This window comes from Homalodisca vitripennis, chromosome 1, assembly GCF_021130785.1.
Source record: "Homalodisca vitripennis isolate AUS2020 chromosome 1, UT_GWSS_2.1, whole genome shotgun sequence".
Lineage (NCBI taxonomy): Eukaryota > Metazoa > Arthropoda > Insecta > Hemiptera > Cicadellidae > Homalodisca > Homalodisca vitripennis.
In genome coordinates this window covers 180,590,148-180,613,045 of record NC_060207.1, presented here as the reverse complement: position 1 = coordinate 180,613,045, position 22,898 = coordinate 180,590,148, and the positions used below count along the sequence as shown (strand labels likewise).

At 32.7% G+C, this 22,898-nt stretch overlaps 1 protein-coding gene across 2 annotated transcripts; it reads left to right on the top strand.

Annotated features, from left to right (window-relative positions):
- The first annotated feature begins 1,313 nt into the window (after positions 1-1,313).
- LOC124352810 (glutathione hydrolase 7-like) lies at positions 1,314-21,792 on the top strand. 2 transcript variants are annotated; one of them, XM_046802497.1, is made up of 10 exons: positions 1,315-1,515; positions 2,614-2,768; positions 4,312-4,463; positions 6,059-6,250; positions 11,280-11,422; positions 16,092-16,322; positions 16,872-16,956; positions 17,972-18,147; positions 19,426-19,553; positions 21,524-21,792. In XM_046802497.1, the coding sequence occupies exons 1-10, from the start codon at positions 1,470-1,472 to the stop codon at positions 21,704-21,706; spliced, it is 1,491 nt and encodes a 496-aa protein (XP_046658453.1). In that variant the 5' UTR covers positions 1,315-1,469; the 3' UTR covers positions 21,707-21,792. The 2 variants fall into 2 exon arrangements, with proteins under 2 accessions (XP_046658454.1, XP_046658453.1); XM_046802498.1 differs by lacking the exons at positions 19,426-19,553; positions 21,524-21,792 and adding an exon at positions 18,289-18,404 and having other exon boundaries at positions 1,314-1,515.
- The last annotated feature ends 1,106 nt before the right edge of the window (positions 21,793-22,898 follow it).

The window sequence follows — 22,898 nt, the reverse complement described above, 5'->3', positions numbered from 1 at the left end:
ACACTATGAGGCCTACCAGTCTATGATTTCAGCAGTTCCACAAATCGCCGAAAACAACCTATCAGGTCCTCTTGGGGAAATTCACTACCCTTGTCCAAACTACCAAAGATGGCATACCGCTTCCTTCCTATTTTAGGACAATCAAAGAGCAAGTGTTCGGCAGTTTCATTCTGCTCATCACACATTATACAGAGCGGATCCTCCTGAAGGATGCCAACTCTGTGAAGATGCTTCCTTAGGTGACCATGTCCTGTGATCAGATCTATAACCAGAGAAGACATTAATCTACTTAGTGAGAGAATGGTCAGACGCCACTCTGGAGGAAGGCGGCTGTAGTACCATTCTGCTCATTCTCATGCCCGGATGCAACCTCCACCTTCTCTCATGTTCAGCGCGAACCCATTTCGAGACAACCCCAAAGGATTCACACCTTGGAATACCGCAGAACAGTTGAGGGCCTGTCATAATTGAAGCTGAGCCCCGGTTGGCCAGGGCATCAGCTCTTTCATTCCCAGGGATCCTCTTATGACCAGGAACCCAACAAACAGTCACATTGTTGATTCTGTAAAGGGAAGAAACTACGTAATAGCAATCCCAGACAAGTTTGGATTTGAACACACAAGAGTCCAGCGCCATCAGTGCTGACTGACTATTCGTGAAAATATTGCTCGTCTTACTCCTATAACGCAGACGAAGATTCTCACGAGCACATTCATAATGGCTGACCTCCGCCTGAAAACTGTAGGATAAGGACTCATAGGGACCACCAGCTCCCTGTATAGTCTCACCCCCACAATTCCAGCGCCTGTGCCGCTTTTTGTTTTAGAGCCGTCTGTAAACCATTCAAGCTCCGCTGTTAGAACTGTTCTTTACAAATGGTATCACGTTAATCCAGAAAAGCAACGTGGAGAGACGTCCTGAGACTGTGAATTGCCTTTCTTTTACATTAAAACATGATCTTAGCGTGTTTCAAAGCTCTCTGACAATGCCTATTTTCAAAATAAAAGTTAATACTTCCGATAAAGAGTGTTTAAATTGAGACGAAATACTGCCCAGGAAGCCACACTACTCCATAAACATCACAGGAATGCTTGGCCTTTAAAATATAGATCGCCGTAATCCACATCCACCTCTGTGACAAAAGCTAACCCTATCCACGTTATTGGGCAGCACGATCCTCTGCTTTTGGGAGATAATAAAGGTGTGCGATCTCCCTTCACAGACACATTCACAAATATGTAACATTATGGCTACCAAGAATGTGTCAATCAGTTAACCGAGTTATCGGTAGTATCGACTTTTTCGGTTGTTCTCTTTTCGTCAGTCCATCGATTGATCGATTTAGGTTTGTTTATAATTTGTGTTGTTTATTGATATAACTTTTATTTTGTGTTTGGTCGGAACAACTACTATGATTGTCAATTTATGCAGTAGTTAAAATTTACCTATAGACCAACAATATTAATAACATGTCTACATCACTTAACTCAACTGCAATCAATTCTACTAATTCAGGTATAAATGAAACATTAATTTCTTAATTTTAGGTTATACAACTGTTTTACAACAGATGTCTCTTATATTGCATTTGTTCAGAATTCATTGGCCAATAATAGACCTAGTTCTCTTTCTATTAAATGTTGTTACTAAAGAGTTGCTATGATACCCATTACCAAAGTGCAATTAAATGTCTTTTTAAATTTTGAAAATTTAAGCAGTTACAAAATAAATTTAAAAGAAAAGTTTTCTAAGCGCTTGTACATTATATATTGCACTTACGTAGATTAAATAGCCAAACACTATTTGTAGGCACTAATTTATGGTGTATATTTGTCTCTAAAATAAATTTCAGGTTGAACTTAAAGCTTGAGTGTTGGACCACTTTATAATAAAGTACATGATTGTACACGTAGCATGTGTCATTTTATAATTTTGTTGTGGTTCGCAGGACACCACAGCCTACCAAAAATTAAATTCGTCCATAATTCAATTTATAAATATGAGCAGTAATGACCATCATAAAGTAATTTTAATTATTGTATAAATAAAAACATAACATAACTGAATGATTGTGTGTTTGTAAAATTAGCTTGACTTTTTGTCTTACCTTACATATTAGAACTGTCACAACAGATGATCTTGTTTTTTTTACAATTACTCAAAACTGTATCCACAATTCCTAATAATATATAAGCGAAAGTTCCTTTGTTTGTTTGTTTTCCTTTTAAGCATCAACAATTCAACCGATTGTGCTGAAATTTGACATGGACATTCTTATTGCCCCTGGGATGAATATAGGCCTATTCTCATTTAGGAAATCGCTCTGGGCTAAGCCCCACTCGTCTTTAAAGTAGTTTGAAAATCCCATAAATAGTTTACCATGGTTGTTATAAACATCAAAAGGCTTTTGTACATTGCTCTATAATTGTCATGATTCTGAATGCTTTCTTTCATATAATACGACAATTCAAAATGTGAATACATTTTTTAAGACGTTGTATATTGATGTGCCTCTTTTAATTTTTATTTGTCAACTCCATTTTTTTATATCTTTAGCAAAGGAATATTGATATTTTACTGCTCTTAGTAAGTTGACATTTGTTTGATATCCAGCCCCTTACCTGACGAGTGATCGGACAGAACTAGCACCTCTCTGCAATGCCCAACAGGACACAAGGGGCTTACGAATAGTCATCAGTTGCCTGACTGTGTTTACTGTGTTGGTTTCAATGGCGTTGATGACACAACTGCATCGTGGGGACTATCAGGTGATTACAGGTTTGATATCTAGTCCTTTACATGACAAGTGATCGGACAGAACTAGCACTTCTCTGCAATGCCCAACAGTACGGCCCTGCGGATAGTTAGATGCCAAATTAATCAGAACCAAATGTGGACCTTATGTTTGAAGATATTTTTGACAGCTGAAGGAGAGGATAGATTTTAATCCTCAAAACATAGTGATCCATTTTTGTAATTTATAACAATGGGAAATGTTTGAAATCCTGTTATTTTTGTACAAGTCACTTCATGCTGCAACCCAAAATCTAGTTTAGTATAGTGATCCATTTTACTTTGTCTTTGTGTTTTTATACAGAAATATGAATCATTCCTCATTTTTAAAGTAAAAAAAAAGTAATAAGCACTTCTACAAAAATATAATTAGTTATTGATTAACAAAAAGAGGGGCAGGCTGGTAACTAGTCCTCAGATTTAGGTGCATTTACACACTGACGACAGTTCAACTCTCATGCCTCATGGACGCCATGTCCTTTAATTTTGTAACATCTTCTAATTTAGTAGTGCCAAACTTAGAACTTAATTTACACTTATTTTTACGTGATAGTTGGTGTCCCTGCTGATTGTGCAGTTAGCACTTCTCTGGTCAACATTCTCAGACAACAGTAGACTTATTTGCATGATAGCTGGTGTCCCTGATTTGCAACTCTTTTGCGAGTTAGTTAAGTGATATCAGTGTCCATTGTCCAAGTTACACTTTGGTAAATACAGCATATTTTCTTTTAATCTTTTAGGTAGTTATTCTTGAAAATTCACTTTATGTGTTATATTCATGTCAATGTCCTAAATTAATTTGGTATGTCTTGATGTCTTTGTAAATAAAAACATCCATTCTTTGTGTTTTCTGAGTTGGGATTATTCCATTTTTTTTTTAGATATGTAATGTTAAATTTTTAACTTAAGAGGGATTCATGGATGTTACTTGTAACTTGATGTTATTATATTCATTATTGTCTCTTGTACTTATAAGCTATTTACCTCTAGAGATCACCTGAGCCAATGTTTTAGGCTGGAAACAATTTTCTTACTTTAGGAGGTTTAAAGTCACTGATGGCCAAAAGAAGAATTATAGGTTTTATATTTACATATAAACAAGGGTGCTTTGTAGACATATTAAGGCTAAAAAGGAAATTAGCTTCTCCTTTAAAAATCTAAAATAGCTGTAGGTAGTGTAATTTTATTATAACTTTATTGAGTTATGGGTATTACACTATATTCTTACTAACATATTACTACTTTAACTAAATATAAAGATGTTTATTAACTTGTAGTTTGGTATATTGTTAAAAGTTAGGATTTAGTTAAAAAAAAATGTAATGTTCAGTTCAAATAAACAGAAGCACATAATAAGTAAAAGCAAGAACCAAATAAATACCACATTTAGAAAAATGTAGCCAAAGTTACACAATACATGTTAAAATCATATATTCCTGCAACAGTGAAATATATGTTTTAGTATTCTAGAGTTTAAAATGTTGCATTTTTAGTAAGATCTATTGTGTTGGAAATTAGGTTGTGCCCCATGGGAGTGTGGTCAGTGACAATAGTGAATGTTCTGCTGCCGGTGTGGCTGTGATGAAGAAGGGCGGCAGTGCTGTAGATGCTGTCATATCTACCCTCTTCTGTCTAAGTGTTGTTTCACCTCACCTTGTCGGGATAGGCGGGTCTGTACCCATTGTGTCTATCAATTTATTTACTTGTATGCAAATAACTTCAGTTCATGTATGCAAAAAAATTGGCCATTTTGTTTTTCAAATTCCAATGAGGAAGAGTATGTAAAATCTTTATTATGGACGATTTAATTGAATTATATATTTTTTAACATGATTGTCGTAGAATAACTTAAAATTATAGTATAATAATAATTCTTTTATTTGTTGTAAAACATGTTACATGCGTTGACAAAGTATAATTAAACTACAGACTAGATAGCATTGCCTCCAAATAATATTGAATAAGTATAATACACAAATATTATGTATATAATAATATAAGACATTAATTGTCCATCTTGAAACAATCATTAAAAGTCTTTTGAAGCACCAGTATTTCCTGAACTCTAGCACTATTTGCCCACAGTATTAATCCATATCTCACAATTGACTGAAAGTTGCCAAAATATGCAGTCCGAACATAATTTTCATTTATGCAGTAAGACGTCTTGATAAAAAAATAATTCTAGATAATATAGTAGACAGAAAATCTGTGATATATATATATATATATTATATATATGATAGCCAATATATGTGATATGTATCATTGTTTTAATACTAAATGTACCATTGTTAAAATAAGCCAACCTAATCTCCTGTTTTAATTAACACACTAGGATTCAGTTAATTAGATTACTACAGCATATAATAAATACCTCTTTTGTCTCAGGAATCAACTTTCTATAAAATTTTAAAGATTAAAAATATGACCAATTTTAAAACAGGATCATAATTGAAAAGTTATGTTTATAAAATTAAGTCTTAAGATGTAGAAAACTGAGGTAACAAATTGTACAAGAAACAAGTCTGATTTCTGAAGAAGCATTAAATAACACAGTATCAGCAGCCTACACACACATAGCTCATTCTCAAGAGTAGGTGAAAAAATTTTGACCCTTCTATATAATTTATATGGTAGCATTCCAAGTTTTCATTTTAATAATGTAGGTTATTGTTAAAATGTTTGAGAAGATATTTTTATCCCAGGTAGACTATTGTTGTATAAACTGTTTTTAAACAATTTAAAGTTCTCCAATTCCATGCACTACTGTATTATAACTGCCTTGTATAGCATATCAGAATAAATAGATGCATTCAAATAATACTGCTATGAAGCTTTGACCATTCACCGTTTTTGATAAGGTGACCATTGAGCATAAATTTGCGACTCCTTACTCAGAATAATAGGCTTCCATAAGAACTTTTTATGTCATTCTACATGGGGAATCTCCTCTATGTTTAAATAATTACAAGCAAAGCCAAAATATGGGGCTAAAGATCCATTTGAAAGACATGAACCAGTCACGTCATTAGAACCCATACTAGAAGTAAATAATCTATAAAATTGAGTTAGAACATGAACTGTCTTCTAAAGCGATATCAGCTGTTTATACAACAAGCATATATTTTTGAAATGGCAATGATACTGCTGAGAATGAAAAGATGTTTTATTTTATTACTTGGATCAGATTAAGAATAAAACTGAACGTAATATAAATACTAGTATTCCATTTAATATTAACTCCTGTACATTTCTATTATAGGGGAGGATATATGCTCGTGTATGACCAGCGAAAGAGATCCATTGTGGGTTGTCTTGACTTCCAAGCTTCTCTAGGGAACTCAAACTCAAGTATCGGAGTCCCAGGCTTTGTAGCTGGACTCTACCAGGCACACAAGTCATTTGGGAAACTACCTTGGTCCTCTCTCCTCAATGCTGCTATTGAAATGGCAGGGTGAGTTAATGAATGAGAGTTAACTTTAATAAAATCGCATGAACCACAAGTGTTTCTCATTTAGGTTTATTTCTGTCATTTTATATTTATTAAATTTTGGGCTTGCGTCAGTTAGTGAATATGGATAGCCAATCCATCACTAGCAGTGTCACTTCTTCATTGTTCTTGAACAATAACCTACAAGGAGCTCCTTTAACCCTCTAAGTGGCAGTAATATGTTGCTGGAATGGCGGGCTAATTTTCAGTGTCAAGCAGGACTATCTTATAATTTAAAAATAAAATGCAAATTCTAATATGAGCAATGCTTGTTATATATCAATTTTTTCGTAATAAACTACAGAATAACATAGTATAGTTATTTTTTACATACCTTAACCTTTTTTTATGATATCCACACAAATGTTCAAAAAAACGTTTTTTTCTCCACCAAACTTTTCATTTTTACGTTCTGTAACTTTAAAAATGTCATTCCTAGGAGATTATGTTAAATGCAACCTTTATTCACAATTTAATTCTAAACAAAAAACCTTCAATAATATTTTTTCAATTTACAACACTGTAAAAGTTATATGGGAAAAACTGAATCTAGAAAAAACACTTTTTCTAGTCAGAATCGCTAGAAGTTGCTTGCCTTTTCCTCCCTTTCCCTCAGTAAAAAAAAAACTGGCGGGAGAAAACTTAGGATTATTGGTACTTTGGGATTATACCGACCACACCAGTATGAAGAACACAAAAATATAAATTTATAGAAACAAACATGATAGAACAAAAAAACAACTCTTTAATTACAAAATTAAAAACTTACAAGCATTTCCAGGTATTGTAATCGGTAAATTGTTGTCTCTGTTATCTTATCTTTCTCGAGAATCCCGATTACGGCAGGCCGCGCGGCATCACATGATTTGCACGGTACATAATTGCCTTTCCATTACAATTCAATTTATATTTCTGATCAGCCCCTCTAGAATTTGATATTTTACTGATAGGTACTATCTCGAGGGATGTTTTTCTTTCGTTGACATCAGCGCGGGGCAGCACCATTTTGGGTGACGGAATGTGATCAAGAATAAAAACAAGTTTTGAGTGTTTTTTCAATAAAGAGTTTAGTTTTAGTTTGGTAATGTTTGTTTTTGTTGAATTTTAGTGTTTGGAGAAATGTAGAGGTAAAACACGGAAGTACAACAAAGAGACGCGACTCTGCAATCACGTTACCTACTAGACCGCTCGACTTTGACCTCTGTCTGAGGATGGGGAGGGGTTTGCGATAAGACAATTCCTGTTTTATATTGACGAAATATTGTTTTACGCTAATCTAGTAATCAGTAGAAGCAAAATGTCAAATAACGATTCATGTCTGGGTGTGGTCGGTATAATCCCAAAGTACCGGATTATTTCAGTTAGTACCATTGATTATTTCATCGTGATGTTGATGATACTATATGAAATGTATTTGAAATTTAGTGGTGAACGCAACTGTGCAAACTAGGCGTAAAAATAATTATCGGTTGCCTAGCAATAAGCGGCAATGTGAAGCGACTTCTAAGACGTCGCTTGCCACGTCACGGAGGCGTAAATAGAACATCTCAGACGTCGCTTGCCACTTAGAGGGTTAAGGATCAAAACAAGTGAAAATCACTGGATAACATCACTGTAAATTGGATGATTGAATTATCTCCACTCAAAATATTAGAATAGACCTTGTGTTTGTGTAGAATATGTATGTGGTCTTATCTTGTCATAGAGTAACATCACACAAGAAGATAATAGGCTAAACTGCTTGTCTTCAATGGCACGCAAGAGTTTCTCCCAAGAACATACAATTGGTTTTTGTGCTCGGCTTAACATTCAATGACAGAATCATTTCATATTCCTTGCTGATATTCTGAATTGGTTTTCACTCTGGTTGGCAACAGTGTGTGTCACCATTGCTTTCAATCTTTTTGAACTACGGTGTCATATGGGACACCAAAACTTTCTGCATAATATGGTCGACTCCTTCCTTATTGTATTGAGTCAGCAGGTAACTAATTGCCTTAAACATTAAAAACTTCTAAACATTATAAACACACAGCGTACAATACTACAAATGAACAAAGCATGCTGGAAGCAGAAAATTATGTGCACTGTTCTAATCACTTGTCATTCTCATTCACAAACTGATCTTATTTTATTTTAAATTCATCCCTTATATAGTATCAGTTATGAAGAGGCATTTCTGCATGGAATCAGTCTTTTACATTAGATGTTCATAGTCTGTGTAGTCCATACTTGCTGCTCATTTTAATGTTAAGAAATTGATTGACAAGGAGAAAAATCAACATAAATGACAAAAAAGACAATCTCAAATCAGAAAACCTGCATTGGTGGTTTTGTTCAGGAATAAATATTTTCTTATTTTCATTATAAATTGTATTTGTTATATTGGTATTAAGATTTTCAAACATCATTATTAAGAGGAAATTCTTGGGGTGGCTCTGGCCATATGATGAATATAGCTCCTTTGAAATGCAAACAACTTTTGGAGGAAATTGAGTACGTAACTGTGTGAGTTGGCATTTAGAATAAACTTGAATAATCCAATCTCTTTGTCCTTATGCTCTCACACTCTTCTGTCAGCTCTACCAGTTGTTTCTAGAAACATTTTAGTAATTTTTAATTATGAAAAAAAAATTACTTGAAAAGTACAATTGAAAATACCAGACCAAGTGTGTTGTATTTCTTTAATTGTACTTAAATTAAAAATAAAGTTGCCTACATATTTAAAGCTTTCAATAAATTGTAATATAAATGTAATTAATAATAATTACAGTTTGCATAATAATATGCCACAATTTTAAAGTCTTTTTCTCACTTTAATCAAAAAGGTAACTTTCTTTTTTTAAAGAAAGTAACTCAAAGGCACACACTTTAAATTACTCTAAAGTTTCATGATTTAAGATTCTCTAGTTTCATGATTTAAGATTATTTGTCATGTCTGTATTCATATAATTATAGAGTTGAATTAATTTAAACATTTTTTACTTACAAAAGCAAAATATAACTGTTTTGTAAGTAAATATAAGTAGAAGATATGGATTTTATAGGATAGCTTTAATGATTGAGGGGGGGGGGATAAAATTGTGTATAAGTTCTGAAATCTTTCCCTGTTGACAAAATCACTAAATATGAAAGTCAAAGGATATTTGCATGAAGACATGACAATCATTGAAAGCTAATAGTATATCTTAACAGTTATTATAGTCAGTAAGATAGTTACTTGGAAATGTACCTTTTGAATTGATTCACACAGTTTTTGATTTGTTTGAGTAATGATACAAGGGTGGTCTGAAAAGTTTCCGACCTAACAAAGATACAAGACATCTTTCCTGAAATAAAAAAAAATATTTTCAACACAGTCTCCTTGTAACTCTATAGACTTCTCCTAGCGATGCTTCCATCAGTGTCATCTCTGTAATCCGTTCAAATAGTAGTACTCAGCATTTTTCTGTGCAAAATAATTGTTATCAAAGGTAATTGTCTCTTCATGTGTAAAAATCGTTGTCCTCCCAGTGCAATTTTTAGATGAGGGAACTAAAAGAAGTTGCTTGGGGCTAGATCTGGTGAGTAAGGCGGATGATTAAACAGTTCAAACCGTAATTCGTGGATTTTCGCTATAGCAACCGCTGAGGTGTGAGATGGTGTACATTGTCTTGGTGAAACAGGTTTTTTTTTCTCCAACTGTGGCTGTCTTTCCAAAAGTACTTCCTTCAGCTTGTCAAGTAATGATGCATTGTATGCTCCTGTAATAGTTTTTCCATATTGAAGATAATTAATTAAAAAAAACTTCAAAACTATCCTAAGAAACAGTTGCCATCACTTTGCCAGCTGAAAAAAACAATTTTTGCTTTTTTTGGAGCAGGTTCTCACTTTGCTTTGCTTTACATAATGGGTATAATGGTCGGCACCAAAACTTGGATTTAAACGACGCCAAAAGAGCGTTGAAAATGTTCCTTCAAAAATGTTTTTGGTCTAACCTGAGCAAACGTGGTACCCAACATGCGGACAGCTTTCTCATGTCTAAGTGTTGATTTAATATGTGACAAATACATTCTTTTGGCATGTTCATAACCTCTGCTATCTCTCTCACTTTAATTTGGTGGTCGTCTAGCACTATTTGTTGAACTTTGGCGATGTTTTCATCGGTAGTTGCAGAGTTGCAGTTTTTGGACGTCCCGAATGTTCATTGTCTCCTAAGCTCTTACACTGTATACTCAGCAGCCCCTGTAAATGATGGTGCAGAGTCCAGCTCATCTTTAATTTGCAAAGGCATATTACCTTTCAAAAACAAATATTTAATGACAGCTCGATACTCCATTTTCACAAAAAAACTTACATCAACTCACTGAGTTATATAAAATCTGTATGTCCAAAATGGCTGAAACTTTATTGTGTAACTGTAATAGATGAACAATGAAATTCAGTAGCTTTTGTTTTCTATTGTTGCCATTTTCACTTTGAGGTCAGAAACTTTTCAGACCATCCTCATTGATCAATCATGTGCTGCAAAAAACTGCACTAGAATTCAGTATCCCATACAACTTTGTTTTTATACTCTTTTTAAACGTTTGAACATCTCACATTATAATTCTGAATTAATGGTTTGTCCCATGTTCTATACAATCTACCATTAATATCTATTTTGTGTCTCTTGAAGCACTCTTGTCATGATCTTGTTAGAAAAATCTAGGGATTTTGTAAATTTGTTAAGTAATATCATAATGTTGTGATACATCTTTGTGTTACAACTCTATTAAGACATTCATTATCATAACACATAAACAAGTCTACAGCACTGGCTATTTGTTGTGTTTCATGAGCCCATTGAGTATAGAACTTTTCAGTTTTTAAAACCATAAACAACCAACCTCAAGTGATTTTGCCTTCAATTTCTAAACATTAATTTGTAATTGGAGTTCACTCATAAGTTAAGAGTTGAAGGTGGAAGCTTATACAATTACTTTGGTACTTTTCCTACCCAAACTGATTACAGGACGGAGTTCATAGTTAGTGCCAGTCTGCAGGCAGCCTTGTCGCGGGCCGCAGACAGGAAGGAGCTCAAGGACTTGTTGATGAGTGGTCACAATTTCCAGTTAGTCTCCACTCTGCAGACGTTGGCTCTCAACGGATCCGATGGTAGTTGCTGGTGGTGGCTCAGCTTTCATTGTAAATATCTTCTGTCTGTCACTAACATCTATTTTTTCCATGTAACAGCCATGACACTGTAATTCTAGGAAAATATATGGTACTTTACCTTGTAAACAGTTCCAAAATTTTCTTTTGTAGGATTGTCACTACATGTTTTGGGACGAAAGTTCCATTGTAAGGTGTATAAAAACGCTACTAATCGGCCGGTTCATGTCATTGGTTGTGCACGGTAGGCCTATCATCTATGTGTTTCATAAAATATTTATCATGTATATGTTTTATTTATTGAATTGTAAGTTTTATTACGTGTTTTTAACTTCATTTGACTTCCACGTTTTTATACACCTGACGATAGAACTTTTGTCCAGAAACATGAAGTGACAATCCTACAAAAGAACATTTTGGAATTATTGACAAGGTCAAGTACCATATATTTGTCTCTATTTTTCAACCAAACATTATCTCCAGCTAGTTTTGCTTCCGCTTATAATTCAGTCATACATTTACTGGGTATAAAATTGAGTGATTCAGCATTTCAATCCAATATCATATATTTACAATGTCTTATCTTATATGAATAAACAAATTTTAAATTCTGTCTAAACGTAAACAGTTCAGATGATGTCCAAAGGTATTCTCTTAATCCAAGATGTTTTTACACAGCTGTTGTTTTCAACATAGGTTCAACATGGGTGTTCATTGGTTGTGTCTTAATTATTATAATTTGCATTTCTTTCTAACACAATACAATAGTACTCTAATTATCCAAATTAATTGAGGATTGGACTAATTTAGATATTCAGAAATTTAGATATAGTTTGGGAATCAAACGAAAGAGATACTCATACAATGAAAAAAACCCAGAATTTTATTCATAAAGAAATGTAATGAACAGGAATTAAGCAAACTGCTAAAAATAATAATGTTTAAAGAATGTATGAAATAAAAATAAAAATAGGAATTTAATTTAATACTTTAGTTTGTGTTAATGTTGTAGTAGTTATTGTACTAGTTACAGAAACTTCATGAAAACAACATTCTTAAGCTGTTTGCTTTTAGCCTGTTCTATAAATTTCAACATTCATCTCTACTTTCAAATGAACCCACAAGACTTAAAATTATTGCACTGTTTGTTTAAGTATCACAAATTAAATCTGCTCCTACAAAATCTCTTTGCTAGTTGCTTTCTAGGAACTTCTTTTTAACCAACTATAATTTCCACTGTATCACTTAGTGAAAAGATAACATTTTTATGTTTTTTTGTTTCTGACACTGTATAGTGACAAACAAACATTGTGAATTTTATTCACACTGACAGAACAGAGGTGATAAAGGAAGGGGTAGCAATGACTCATAGCTTGCTGCTATAAATTGCATGGGGAAATAGTTGTGTGGCATTGCAATTTAACACTAATGTTGCCATACATGTACAGCACTTCTTTATCCTGGCCATTCACATTCTCAGCGTACTTTTTCTAAATGCTACAGGATATATTATTGTGCTAATAGTTGATTCAGATAATTTAGATTTGGATAATATTGCAATGTATGTATAAATGATAATAGCTTGTGTTACCACAGTAGCACTGTTTAAACTTTGTTCTCACACAATGTCTTTATTGCTGTGTTGCTCCAGTGTATTTAGAAAATTTGTTGCAGTCATGTAAATTGTACTGTAAAACCTAAAAATACAGATGGTAGTATTCATAATAGTTATTACTGATGAGTTATAGATCTCTATACATATTATTTTGCTGTCTGTCATTTGAAATGTTAAATCCTAATACCAGAGTGCTTTTCTAAAGTTTCCAGAATTTTCCATATCCATCCCAATTTTCTTTCTCATGAGGCAATGCTTACCGTAATTTTTAGCACCTGTTAATCACCAATATTTACTACTGTTTTTCATTATATTTTCTAATTCATCAGTTGACCAACTGTACTTGAATACTGTGGTGATATGTCATGACATTTACCTTTTTTACGGATATTTGTGGGAGGAAAATTGTCCAAAATCTTGTTTCAGAAGAACGAGTGGATGAGAGCGTTGTCCCTCACGTCTTATTACGGAAGCTAGATTAATTCCTAGCATAACATAAATAATATTAATGGTCCATTGTAATTGTATGAAGTTACTGTTATCCTTTTACTTTGTTTTAAATATTTCAAGTAGTGCCAGGTCTGAAATGTCAGTTTTAGTTGATTTTTTAAATTTCTGCAGCAGATTTTATTAACATAATGTTATGTAGTTTTGTATATCTGTAAAGATAAAAAACAAAATTATTTCTGAGAAGATGTATTGTTTTATATTTACTTGAATAAAGGAAATGATTACAATGCAAACTCATTCCAAAAATATTATTTTAACACGTTCACGATGGCGTGTACCCTATTGGGTACACATTTGGCTTTCATAAAGTGCGTTATGCGCCGGTCCCCTGATGGAATACACGTTGCTATGAAATTCCTTCTTGCGTTTTTATTGGTCTTTGTAGTTTGTTAAATTTGATCCTGCACTTAAATAAATACCTCGGACAATCGTGTAGCCCATTGGGCACACGATTGCTTAATTTTTAAGGTAAATGAATTTTTTATATTTTTCATATCTCTTGGGATACATGGAAAAAATTTAAAAACATCACAATGCTATTTTTGTGCAAAATTGATAAACCTACATACTATTTTCGTTGTACTTAAAACGTTTAATGTAAAAAGAAAACTACTGTTTTGGCCATTATTATTGAAAAATCTATGGCTAATAAAAGTCTGGAAATACACTGTCATTGTGATTGTGTTAAATAATAAATAAATATAATTTTTAATTCATTAAATTGTTGCTTTTTACCTTTTTTATTTTGTTAATTTTAACTTATGTAATATTTTTATGAAATGGTCAAAAAATGGTAGCTTAATAAAATAAACCTTGGAAATTTTCTTTATTGCACTCAAAAGGTTAAAAATAGCAAAAACTGAAACCAGTGAGTTCATACTATATTTACACATTGCTTTGAATTTCTTAGTTTAGGTAAATTAATTGACGAAACTGATCAAATAAATCAAATAAACCATAAACAATTATAATGGTTTAACACACCTGCAACTGACAACCAAGTTTATACCAGACTCTTTATTTAGAGAGCTTAACAGATAATGTTTTAAAACACATATCAATTGTGTTATACTATTTGGTGTTAACCATTTGAGGTTTATAAGTGTCATATTCATTATGACTTTTGCAAGTTGAAAGTGACACTTCTAGCAATATGTATTTAGTTTAAAACACAATCTAGGCTACTACAAGTAAGAAGTTCAATATTCCATGTGATATATGCAACACATTTATATAAATAGACACTTCAGTATAACCATTATTTCAATAATGCAAATTTTATGTTTTTTTAACACAAGCTTTTTGCATTGTCATTGCAACTTCCTAACCTTTCTTGCATTCTATTTACTTCAAATTACATTTGGTAATAGTAGGCCTATAAAGGTAGATTATCCTTAAAAGGACAAAATTCAATAAACTCTGGAGAAAACAATCTGGTTAGAGACCAGATGTGTTGTAAACCCCACAAAACATACCTCTGTAGTAAGTTCATTGTAGTTTTTATTTATTTTTTTATTTTATTTATTTATTGTAATATTTTATGTTTTGCTGTATACTTCATTTGCAACATGCACACATGCTTTCATGTATATACATGCACAATAGTGATTCAATATATTGACAGAGAGAAAACTTTGTTAAAGCATTTATTCTTTCTTTAAAGTTTTTATAAAAAAAGTGTGCATTTAAAAAATAAATAAGTTGATATCTCATCTCACATAGTTGATCTGTTTGTATTAAGGACTGGTGATACTTCCCTCTGAATTAGAACCTCTTTACATCAGAGGCTTTCTTTACAGCATTTGCACTAAAAGTATATGAAACTTAGATAGTATTTTAAATATCAATATCAATCAACTTTATAAAAAAAAAGCACAGAATTGCATCAACATCAATAGCCCATTAATAACAAAATTATAACAACAATAATTTACAACATATAATGATGTGATGAAATATAATAAAATAACATATATTTCTAATAATTTAAGTTGATTTAATTATGAATTCGAGAAATTATTTAGAAACTCGTCAAGAAAATAGAGGGTTTTATTTATTACAATAATTTTAAATTTTCTTTTAATTATGTAGAAACATTCAATATTTTTTATATATTGTGGCAAATTATAACTTTATTCTAGCATACTTAGGTTTTTACTCTACAGCTTTAACTTATGGGAATTAAAAGAAATATCATATCTATTCCTAGGGTTATAACTATGATTGAGACCAAGTGTATGCAGATTGTTAGAATTGAGTTTAATTAACAGTGTTGGCCTTTTTTAACCAAAAATACAAACTTACCGTATTGTTAGTTGGTCTTAAAAGAGTTAAATAGTTCTAAAATATCATGTACTTTTAATGAAAATAAACAAAACGTATTTTATATAAGTTTAAAGCATTTATTGAGTTTAAAATAAGCAATAGAAATACACTAACAATTTCTCTTAAATTTTGTGAGTTTGCATGCTATCTGAAGGGTTGGAGGTTTCTGCACTTTTAAAATTGTAACTAAGAGCAATTCTTAAAATGCAACTCTGTCTGTAGAGCTGTACAGTGGCAGTCTGTCTAGCCAGTTGACTCAATTTGTGAATGCAGAAGATCTAGCCAAGTACAGAGTGTTATCGGACAATTGCGTGGAAACAACTATTGGTCACTACAAGGTGGCTGTGGCCGGTTCTAACTCTGGCGGCCCAACTCTTCTCAGCTTACTGCTTAAAATCAACCAGACGTTAGCTGGTGACAATCCAATCCTCACCGTGGCTTCCAGTCTCAGAGGTTTGTAACAATGTCCACCAGTTAGTGTAGTGTTTGTTGAAAACTAAACAGCAGTTTTTGGTTATATAACTGATTTTTTTATTTTTATTTTGCAAATATACACACAGTTACTGGTTATTTAAGGTTTGTAATACAACTGAACCAGTTTTTATTTATTTTACTCACCTTTCACAAGAACCGGAGGAGGGGAGAGAGATATCACTGGAACAGGTTCACTACTGTGTGAAATTCTCTAAAGTTCAAGTGGAGATGTGATGTGTACACGAATTGCCATGGACTTTGCTGCACAGCAGAATTTAAATGCTCTTTTGCAACAATAAAAGATATATATAATACATCAAAACAGAAAGAGAATAAGACACATGCAATAACCAGTGTGACCGCCTACCTCAGAATTTTTAAGTCTATAATATGTGATTTCTGTAGGGGTTATGTGTATTAGACCTGCATGGCAAGATATTTATACAGTTATTATTTTTTATTAGGGATTAATGTGTATATTGGTAAACTGTCCAATGAGAAATATGATTCGTTTTCTTTTTTTTCCAGAAACACCAGCAGTATCGAAGCCATATTCTAGTGGAGTCAATGTTGTGGCAGTAGATCACAATGACATCTATGTCTCTGCTGTATGGTAAATGTAATTTTTATGACTATTTATTGGACACATTTAGATAACGCCTTTTGCACCTAAAATCTAGTACATATTTTTTATCAATATTGTACTGTCTTCAAAATTAACTGTATTTTTAATGTTTGTGAAGTATATATGTATGGAATGTTAGCACTTATATAAGCTTATTTTGGACACTTAGTTAACCCATTGCGGATCACTGACGAGCTGGGCTCGTCACGCAGCGGCCGGGCCTAACGGCACGATGACGAGCTCGAGGTCGCAAAAGCGGTCTGCTTTTAAATTTTCCTTAAAATAGTTCTTTTAATGTCTGATAGATCGGGCGATCCTCTTCACTTGTCAACTAAGAGTATTTAACAACGGTCTACGTTTAGAGTTTTCAAAAGTTTTATAAATATCCTACAGATCGCAGTTGTATGTCGAAGTTGAAAAATCATTCATATGAGTTTACTCTCTGCTTTTTAGCACTTCTGATTGGGTGTTTTCCTCAGTTGTTATTATAATACTTTTGAGGTTAGTGACACAACGAAAAGACGCAGACGTACATGTTGGCGGGTTTAGTTTAGACAATTGCCTGGATGTTGTAATCGCTTCGCCTGAGCCGCTTTATTTAGACTATGATTCATACATCATCCCTGCCACCCCGGAACCTTGCTCGCGTGTTATCGTTCCTACATCACGGATACTCCAACAGGCCCATCTGATACGAATACCTTCACAGCTGAATTTTCTAGTATACGATAGCGAGCGATACTGTGGCGCACCATTGCTGTTCGTGCGGCCGCTGACCGTAAATTAATTCGCTGGTGCCCGCGCGCCAAAACAATACGATCCGCAATGGGTTAAAAATAACATATAACAACAATTCATCATAGAAAATTAATTAAATTGTATTAACAAGATAGCTTCTTAAAAAAAAGAATAATTGTGCTTCTTTTGTAAACATTTTGCTCAGTTATATTTATGTGTTACAAAAATTACAAATGAATTTCTATCAGATCAAACTTTATTATAGTGGACTTGGCTCAGTGTTGGGTTCACTAGAGCTGACCTCTGGTGGATATGTAATGAACGACATGATGGCATTCAGCTCTACCAGAGGTGGGAGAGAGGAGAGTCGACCTGACACTCTAGCCACACCTGTAGTCGCCACCCAGACCGGCAGTGCCTGTGGCAACCGGATCGTTATGGGTAGGTGTTCATAACATATCAATCAATATAACATTTCACTTACATTACACCAACTTGTCACAACCTACATTATACCATAATGTACACATAGAGTTTTCTCAATGGTGCATGATATGTAATGAACAACATGATGGCATTCAGCTCTACCAGAGGTGGGAGAGAGGAGAATCGACCTGACACTCTAGCCACACCTGTAGTTGCCACCCAGACCGGCAGTGCCTGTGGCAACCTGTTTGTTTTGGGTAGGTGGTCACAACATACAGGTGGTATACATTAAGTTTTCTTGATGGTGTATGATATAAGATTTGTCCAGAAAGTATTCAAGTATGTATTTTAGTCAAAAGAAGTAGAGGTGAGGTAGCTCGGACTCCCTCAATGTATAAATATATTGAAAATATTTTTTTAGAAGTTAACAAAAAATAAAATTAGTAATAAGTTTTGTACTAGACACAGTTTCTTCAGAAGCAATGATAACATACTTTCAGTAACCTCTATTGTAATGGTCTGCAGTGGACTGAGAAATACTAATGGACAACAACCGATAAAGAAGCTCTTGATCGCATGTTTCGACCTGTGCAGAACATAATGTAACTGAAGGTTATGCTGCTAACTAGCTACTAAAATGTAATACGTTGCTTCATTTTTTTTATCAGATTACACATGATTAACATGTGTACAAATTTTATGTCTGTTATTCTAATTTATCTTTGCTTCTCCAGAATCCATTTGGAACCAAAAAGTGTATATTGATAACATACTCCTGAAAAGCAGCAACCAGTGAAGAACGTAATTTAGTTAATAACTCAGGGGCATATTTAATGTGGGTTATGGTTTTTTTATGTTTCCAAATAATTGTGAGAAGTAGTAGAAGTGGTTTAGCAGTAATAACATTAGTAAATATACTGGAAAATTGTACTTTAATAATGCTAAAAAAGTTATTTTAGGACTTGTTATCAACAATTTCTAATGGTGGATACGGTTATCAACAGTTAAGTACTGTATTATAATCTCCTGAAATTTGTATAAATATCCTTATTAAATCAATATTTCAACACAAAATAATCCTAAAAGTATTTAATTTTCCAAAGTTGTGTGAAAAATGTTTCCTTCTTTTCATTAGGGTTATTTTATATCCCCCAACAACAAAACATTATAACACACATACATGTTAGCTCCAGTTCTTAATAGAATGTACAAATTGTATTTAATTATATATATATATATATATATATATATATATATATATATATATATATAGAACAATTGTGTGGTGTCCAGGGGCAAGTGATATGAGAGACGCAGCACAGCTGCTGGTGGAATTGTTGCGCCCAGTTGGCAAACCTGAGTCAGATAATTGGCTGTCTACAGTTTCAGACTATCCCCGTGCCAGACTACTTCACTCTAAGGTAGATTTTACGATGACTGATTTGTTTTTGTAATTTAATACTGTGTGTTATTGTCTATGTTTTAAAATATTTTGTGGCAAACTCCCAAGTTCATCCTTCTACTTGCCTGCGACTCATTTTGAGGTCCTCTGGGTTCACTGTATAATGACCAGTGACTCATTTTGTATATATCAATACAAAGATTAGATTTCATACTAATTGGGGAAAAATTATTGAATTTATGTTACAAGAAATACCAACTTAAATATAACACATTTTTAGTAAACTTTTTTATATTATTTAACATTTTTGTATTTTTTCTTTTTTTCTAAGACATAAATTAAAATGTTACCTAATAGAACATCTATTTACAGTTACTATGATATAAAATTTGGTTTGAATTAATAGGGCTGAAAGCCAAGAATTTTTACTAGTTGACAGGAAAATCAACATGCTTACCTTGAAAACTATCTTTTTCTAGGGTCCACTGATTGGAACAACACATAATAGTACACATATTTTACACGTAATTAGGAATTTTCGCCTACACTGCAATCTTTTTTAACTGTTAGAGAAAATTTTAGTTGTTCTGAGACAAATCATGTTGGTAACAAATCTCAAGATGAGTCAAAAACTCGATTTTGATTGTAAAAGCAATGCTCATTTTGGGAATTGAGTAATAAATAAAAAATAGTTTTCTTAATCCTGAAAATGGGAAGTTCTGTGTGTATACTGTAATAGGTGGCATCACTACGTACATCGTGCATTTAAATTCTTTCATCCTACATAACACTCGAATGAGTAAATATCATTAAATTGCCATAAAATTCATATGGTTGTAAAAGGGAAGAATCATACCCCTCAAACATCGGGTATTAATAGATTTCTTGTAATTTTAATTTCTTGTATGGATTGTGAAATACTGACAGCTGAAGTGCATACAGCTGGTGACTACTATGTAGTTATTTTTTTGTTACACAATCACTATGTTTTCTTGTGTTTGGGAGTAATTGTATTTCATTATATTGAATGCATTCTTTCCTTATTTGTAAAAGTATAAATTTTAAGGCTTTGATTACTTATTTTATTTTTGTTTCTTTCTTTATATATGGAAAATTCTGTATTTACATGTAGTAATACAGTGTATTCCTAAAATCAGCATTCAATCCCATAATACTAGGTTGCGTGTTTTAATATTTAGTTTTTGAGCCATTGCAAAATGTTATCAAAGTAAATGTACTGAAGTAACAAAATATGTGTCTTTTTGTGTCAAATGATAATATATTTTATGTTACTTTTGAAGAATTCCTCGTAGTTAGAAAAATATATGAATGGTTGGTCTAAAACACTGTAACACAACAGACAGTTTATAAATGTGCCACTTCTCAGGTGAAGACAGTTTGTCTATAGCTGGGACACTTTTAGGTACAGCTTGGATTTATATTAGGCTCGCCAGTAACCAAGCAAACAATTCAGTTTATCTAGATTAGTACCATATTTACATGCACATCTAGTGATAAATAAATGTATGTAATCTTTATATTTTGTTACTTTCATACTTTTCTAATCCAAATAAGGTTTTACATAAACGAAACTAATGAACTATTTATGTATAACTTTACCAAAACCCATATTCTCAGCAAAATGATGGTTTAACAGTTATAACACATATTGGATTCACAAAAATGACATAATGCTTTTGTTTATAACAGTTAAATTTACATTTTGGGTTAATATAAGGTAAAAGCAATTTTAAACCACTATTTATATTAATGTACAAGTTCAAAACTATACAATATATTCATGTAGATTTTTAATTGTGTTTATAATTTGAAAAATACCTCAATTTAAACTCCCAGGAAGTCTGGTGTGTTATTTTTGTCAAGATTACTGGAATCAGTCAAAAGAGATGTATATAAGTTTGAAAATATTATTGTTGCATAGTGTAAAGTAGTTGTGCAGATGCATTAGTGTGTGAATTGTGTGTCCAGGTTCTACTAGAGGATCATATGCCTCGGCTGGACGATCATCAGGTAGCAGAACTCGGAGCACTCAACCTCACTGTCAATTCGACCCCAGGACCCTACCCCACCCTCAACATCATCCACAAATTCGGAGACACTGTTACAGCAGTGGCTGACTCCCGTGGCGATGGAGCACCAGCTTCCTTCTAGTACTTACTGTGATTAATTTATTTATTGTAACTCAATGTTATGTGTATTTTTATTTATTTATAATAAATATTACATTTTTACTAAAAAAAATAGAATTCTCCATTCATCTCGTAAGTCTCATTTAGTCTTCAGTGATCCAATGTCCTGTTATTTTAACCTTATTTCACATGATGGTTGCGTTATGTTTAGGTGTTTATGGTTATTTTCCCAGTTAGAGTTGTACTTAATTTGTTTTTATTCTTATGTTTATTTCGTGAGTTTTATAACAATTACAATACTTTAAACCATCTTTGTATGTTACAAAATGTTTAACACTATGTTTCGAGGATTCTCTTCATCAGGTGCGGATATAATTATAAAACGGTTAAACATACCTGAAAACTGCTTGGACTCCAAATTCTAAAAAATTTCCGAAACACTATTATTTTTTCAAATCTCCCATCATCATTAAAAAAACATTAAACCAGCCATTTATCAAAAGTTTTGTGACATAATGTAGCCAAAGTTTGTTTTCTACCTTACACTACTAGTAATCTTTTAACAAATGATAGCAGCCTATATTGGCTGTTTGAAGTCATTGGCTGTTTGAAGTAAATTGGCTGAAGTAATGAAGTCTAACACTCATCAAGCAGCGAACAAATTTTAAAGTCTATTGCCTGCAAAACACTCTAGTGTCTGTATTATTTATCCAATTTTCTTAAAATGTTGTACTATGTTTTCTTTTTTTTTAATAATCATCCAAAACTTAAATTTGTTATTCAACAAGACCCAAGGTGGCATAGCTTCATGATAAAAACAAAATGCAACAGTTATTGTATAATGGTATTTGAAGGAAAAAACATATATGACAGGATAACATTTCAATTGATTTGCTGCTTAATGCAGAGAATAAAAATGATCCAACTTTCAAAGAAACAAAAAAAAAAAAAAACACAGAAGAAATAGCTTGTTCAAAATCTTTATTAAAAAACCTATCTGAAGAAAACAATTTTGCATTTGAATAACAATATATATTAAATATTGATATAGAAAATGTTTGAGCAAAAAACAGTAATGAATTAGCACAGATACAGCTTCTTGATGACAAGGGTTCGTTCAACCACATCTCTCAACAGTTGGCTTCCTTAGGTAATGATGCTGTTTTACTTCAAACAGCTTTGAGGCTTTATTACTCTAAGATGAGCTTGAGGAG